Source organism: Entelurus aequoreus, linkage group LG04 (assembly GCF_033978785.1).
Source record: "Entelurus aequoreus isolate RoL-2023_Sb linkage group LG04, RoL_Eaeq_v1.1, whole genome shotgun sequence".
In the NCBI taxonomy this organism is placed as follows: Eukaryota; Metazoa; Chordata; class Actinopteri; order Syngnathiformes; family Syngnathidae; genus Entelurus; species Entelurus aequoreus.
In genome coordinates this window covers 78,484,120-78,489,933 of record NC_084734.1, presented here as the reverse complement: position 1 = coordinate 78,489,933, position 5,814 = coordinate 78,484,120, and the positions used below count along the sequence as shown (strand labels likewise).

General features: G+C 45.2%; 1 protein-coding gene across 1 annotated transcript in view; it reads left to right on the top strand.

Moving 5' to 3' along the window:
* Positions 1–1,510: 1,510 nt before the first annotated feature.
* The window catches only part of LOC133649042 (glutamate receptor 3-like), a 540,266-nt gene continuing 535,962 nt past the window's right edge, over positions 1,511–5,814 (top strand). The window contains exons 1-2 of the mRNA XM_062045735.1: positions 1,511–1,701; positions 1,920–2,078. Coding sequence (XP_061901719.1) covers positions 1,623–1,701; positions 1,920–2,078 — 238 coding nt within the window. The 5' untranslated portion in view covers positions 1,511–1,622. The remainder of the gene's footprint in view (positions 1,702–1,919; positions 2,079–5,814) is intronic.

Below are 5,814 nucleotides of genomic sequence, written 5' to 3'. Positions count from 1 at the left end.
AATATACCAGGCACGTTCTCAGTTGGTTATTTATGCCAGTGTTTTTCAACCTTTTTTGAGCCAAGGCACATTTTTTGCGTTGAAAAAATGCGGAGGCACACCAGCAGCAGAAATCATTAAAAAACTAAACTCAGTTGACAGTAAAAAGTTGTCGTCGCAATTGTCGGATATGACTTTAAAGCATAACCAAACATGCATCACTATAGCTCTTGTCTCAAAGTAGGTGTACTGTCACCACCTGTCACATCACCCCCTGACTTATTTGGAGTTTATTGCTGTTTTCCTGTGTGTAATGTTTTACTTCTTGTCTTGCGCTCCTATTTTGGTGGCTTTTTCTCTTTTTTTGGTATTTTCCTGTATCAGTTTCATGTCTCCTTTTGAGCGCTATGTCCCGCATCTACTTTGTTTTAGCAGTCAAGAATATTTCAGTTGTTTTTATCCTCCTTTGTGGTGACATTGTTGATTGTCATGTCATGTTCGGATGTACTTTGTCTTTGCTCCACAGTAAGTCTTTGCTGTCATCCAGCATTCTGTTTTTGTTTACCTTATAGCCAGTTCAGTTTTAGTTTTGTTCTGCATAGCCTTCCCTAAGCTTCAATGCCTTTTCTTAAGGGACACTCACCTTTTGTTTATTTTTGGTTTAAGCATTAGACACCTTTTTACCTGCACTCTGCCTCCCGCTGTTTCCGACATCTACAAAGCAATTCGCTACCGGCTGCCACCTACTGATATGGAAGAGTATTACACGGTTACTCTGCCGAGCTCTAGACAGCACCGACACTCAACAACAACACATCATTTGCAGACTATTATTACTGATTTGCAAAAAATATTTATAACCCAAATAGGTGAAATTAGATCATCTCCAACGGCACACCAGACTGCATGTTGAAAAACACCGATTTATGCGTCATATAACGTGCACTTATTCAGCCTGTTGTTCACTATTCTTTATTTATTTGAAATTGCCTTTCAAATGTCTATTCTTGGTGTTGGGTTTAATCAAATACATTTCCCCCAAAAATGCGACTTATACTCCAGTGCGCCTTATATATGTTTTTTCCCTTCTTTATCATGCATTTTCGGCCGGTGCGATTTATACTCCGGCGCGGCTTATACTCCGAAAAATACGGTACTAACTCCCACCTTTTTTTTTTTTTAATTAAATACACAAAGTGGCATTTTAGGCTTCCCAGAACCAAACATGTAAATGTCCTGCTGATGGTTGTCACCAGGCTGTGGATGCGTTTAGTGGCCACCGGAGATCGCAGTGCTTGGATGGATTGGCCGCACCAATACGCAGACAAGTGCGGGGGAGGGTTATTCCAGGCTGTGGTAACTGTAGCAGGTTGGTGCTTTTAAGTTTCATGTCAGATCAAGTTTGACCAACATTGGTCCAATCACATCACTCCCCCCCCCCCCACCCCACACGGCCCCCCTCCCTCGCCCCCTCCTCCCAACTCTCCCTCTCCCCGGCGCACCTCAATGAACCTTATTGGTGCACCGTGAGCGACCATCATCTGTCCGCTGGATTCCCATCGTCAGCTTCCATCCCGAACATATGCATTTGCCCACCTTCTCCTTCCTCTTCTTCCTCAAGGAGTTGAACGGAGGAGTGGAAAATGGCACAGCGCGCGGTCTTGCTTCTCCTGTGGCTCTTCGACGCATCATCTGCGGGATTTCCCAATCAGATTAACATCGGTAAGTGCGCTAAATTGTTGTGTGCTAATTTAACTTAGTCTGGGGCAAAAAAAACAACAACAATTCTGCAGCTTCGGGTTGTATTTGGAAGGAATGCATGTGCGCAATTTGCGTGGGAATTACAAAAAAAAAAATTCCCACGCAATTTTTTTTCTTTTTTATTAACGCATAAAAAAATAAACATTATCACTGGACAAGTGCACGTTTCCTCCTTGCAGGGGGTCTCTTCATGCGCTCCACCGTGCAGGAGCACAGCGCCTTCAGGTTCGCCGTGCAACTCTACAACACCAACCAAAACACCACCGAGAAGCCTTTCCACCTCAACTACAACGTGGACAACCTGGAGTCCTCCAACAGCTTCTCGGTCACCCACGCGTGTGAGTGATGCGCCCTCCAAGCATGCAACAATTAGCACTCAATTACGCCTGCATCCATCCATTTTTAGTGGTCCTTTCATGCACACATGCCGGAGATGCAGGGACCATGCGGTCACCATGGCAACACAGTGTACACATGCCAACCTTGGAGGGGAACGGGAGTTCATATGTGTGGACAATAAGTAGCGTATAACATGAAATGGCACGCATTGCTATGCTGTAAGCGTCTTTATAGGCTCTTTTTATTGGTCATATACTGTGTGGTGCAGAGCAAGATAAATAACCCCCCCCCTGCTGCAATTAGCAGTGAGTAAACGAGGAAGAAATAGAGCTGAAAGTGACATTTTGGATGTCATTTTAAAAGGATGAGCTCAGTGAATGGGAGCCAAAGTGTCTCTCTCTCTCTCTCGCTCGCTCGCTCGCTCTTCAATCCCTCTAACCCCTGTGCTGCATGGTCATAATGGCCCCTCTGAGTCCCCGCCTGCTCCATCCTCTCACTCCCCCCCCACCCCCGCCTGTGTTATAGAGCATCTCCCTCAGCATTGCAGAGTCAGCTCATTAGCACCCAGCCCTCATAGCACCTCACGGTGCTGTCATTGGGTGAAGGGGTGGAATGGGGGGGGGCGGGAAGAAGAGAAAGAAAGAAAAAAAAAATCTATAGCTCCCCTCCTGACCGGCAAACAAGTTGAATCTGCAGAGGAGGTGGGCCGTGAGCGGCGAGGGAGACGGGGTGGCGAAGGAACCAAACGAATGCTTCCGTAAGAAACAATAAGCAATGAGTGTGAATAAATAATAGATAGTGCCATGCAATTTCACGCATGTTGAAGAGGAATGGAGGGGGGGGGGGGAGCTTGATATCGAAATCTAATTAAATTCAGGGGCAGACTGAGCTTTAGCGAGAGAAAGGGGCCTCCTGTGGGAGCCGTGGCCCCATTTCTTCTTTTCTTGCCGCCACGTTGAAGCCTCTCCATCAAGAGCGCCGTCTCAGGACGCCCTTAAACTTCGCGTGCACCGGCGCTGTCAAGTTGTACAGATGCGGAAGATGGAAGGATGTGCTGTCAAATGTCATTTGTTATTATTCTTTTCGGATGTGCAAATCGTCTGCTTTTCCGTTGATGTTTTTTTTTATTGTTTTATTTTCCCAGAGCCTTTTGCTTAATTATAAAAGAAGCGACAAAGTTAACAAAGCTGCACAGTTGTCAGCTGGAGACGGATAAAACCCGTGGTTTCTTTACACGACATCAGCAATAAAGAGGGTGGACATGTTTTGAAAAGTACACAGACTACCGTTCAAAAGTTTGGGGTCACATTGACATGTCCTTATTTTTGAAGAAAAAGCACTGTACTTTTCAATGAAGATAACTTTAAACTAGTCTTAACTTTAAAGAAATACACTCTATACATTGCTAATGTGGTAAATGACAGATGTCTGGTTTTTGGTGCAATATCTACATAGGTGTATAGAGGCCCATTTCCAGCAACTATCACTCCAGTGTTCTAATGGTACAATGTGTTTGCTCATTGGCTCAGAAGGCTAATTGATGATTAGAAAACCCTTGTGCAATCATGTTCACACATCTGAAAACAGTTTAGCTCGTTACAGAAGCCAAAAAACTGACCTTCCTTTGAGCAGATTGAGTTTCTGGAGCATCACATTTGTTGGGTCAATTAAACGCTCAAAATGGCCAGAAAAATAGAACTTTCATCTGAACCTCGACAGTCTATTCTTGTTCTTAGAAATGAAGGCTATTCCACAAAATTGTTTGGGTGACCCCAAACTTTTGAACGGTAGTGTATATAGGGCGGGTTCCATCCTGCGCTCGGGATCTTTCTGTGTGGGTTCCCTCCGGGTACTCCGGCTTCCTCCCACCCCCAAAGACATGCACCTGGGGATAGGTTGATTGGCGACACTAAAAATTGGCCCTAGTGCAGTGGTTCTTAACCTGGGTTCGATCGAACCCTAGGGGTTCGGTGAGTCGGCCTCAGGGGTTCGACACACCCGACTCATCGTGTAAATAAAAACTTGTCCCTATCGCCCCAAACAATGTTCCCTCTAACTCAGTGGCCTAGTGGTTAGAGTGTCCGCCCTGAGATCGGTAGGTTGTGAGTTCAAACCCCGGCTGAGTCATACCAAAGACTATAAAAATGGGACCCATTACCTCCCTGCTTGGGACTCAGCATCAAGGGTTGGAAGTGGGGGTTAAATCGCCAAAAATTATTCCCGGGCGCGGCACCACTGCTGCCCACTGCTCCCCACACCTCCCAGGGGGTGAACAAGGGTGATGGGTCAAATGCATAGGACTAATTTAAGTTTATGACAATCATTGGTACTTTAACTTAGATGTCCACACTGTGGCCACAATAGCAGCACACCTGTCCCAAACCTGACTAAATACCAAGTTAATGACGCCAAAAGGGACAAGCGGTAGAAAATGGATGGATGTTTTATTATTATAATTAAATGACAGCAGTCATTTCTATGTCCTGGGTATGACGTTAAACTACATCCAGGCATGAGATGGGAGGTTGTGTGTGGGGTTAGTGAGTCCCAACTAACGTCTATAAAATGCACACAAAGAACCGTTTGCACCTTCTCTTGTGACTGGCGGGCGGTCAGCGCCATAAAGCTGAGCGGGTCCCTGGGTAATTGGGGCGCGGACAACCAACAGGACAGACTAAGTTCAACAGCCCAGTAAGGCAATTAGTCTAGGAGAAGGATCTCTGATATAAAATACCCCTTCCAACCCGCACCAAGCCAGCGTGGAAGGTGTAGGCTAATAACCAGCATGAAGAGTACGCCAAGAGAGATCGTTCACTATGGCAGAAACATGCTGAGGCTTTCGTCCAGCAGTGGACTGACAACGGCTGCTGATGATGATGAGTCATTTCTATGGGATTATTTTCTAAAATAAGTGTTTTGGCCTACTCACAATGACAGTAACACAACAAATTGTTTTTCATGTTTCTAGTATTGTATGTCTGGGTGGAGGTCCTGCTTTGGAAATAATTTGTATCCCTTTCCGATATCGCATTTAGTTCCCACTAAAACATTCACATTTTGCACAATGAGATGTAAACATGGGATCATGTGTACATTCCTGTAACGTTCTGTTTGTAAAATATATCTTTATTAGTTTTTATTTAATATAATAAGATCATTTCATGATTAATATTTATAAATTAAGATTAAATTAACATTTTATTTTTCACTAAAGAAGGGTTCGGTGAAAACGCATATGACACTGGTGGGGTTCAGTACCTCCAACAAGGTTAAGAACCACTGCCCTAGTGTGTGAATGTGAGTGTGAATGTTGTCTGTCTATCTATGTTGGCCCTGCGATGAGGTGGCGACTTGTCCAGGGTGTACCCCGCCTTCTGCCCGAATGTAGCTGAGATAGGATCCAGCACCCCCCGCGACCCTGAAAGGGATAAGCGGTAGAAAATGGATGTATGGATGGATATATAGGGCGGAAGTGGGCAGCACGGTAAAAATGTGGTTTGTAGGTGTTAAAGTTAAAGTTAAAGTACCAATGATTGTCACACACACACTAGGTGTGGTGAAATTTGTCCTCTGTATTTGAGCCATCACCCTTGATCACCCCCTGAGAGGTGAGGGGAGCAGTGGGCAGCAGCGGTGGCCGCGCCCGGGAATAATGTTTGGTGATTTAACACCCCAATTCCAACCCTTGATGCTGAGTTCCAAGCTGGGACGTAATGGGTCCCATTTTTATAGTCT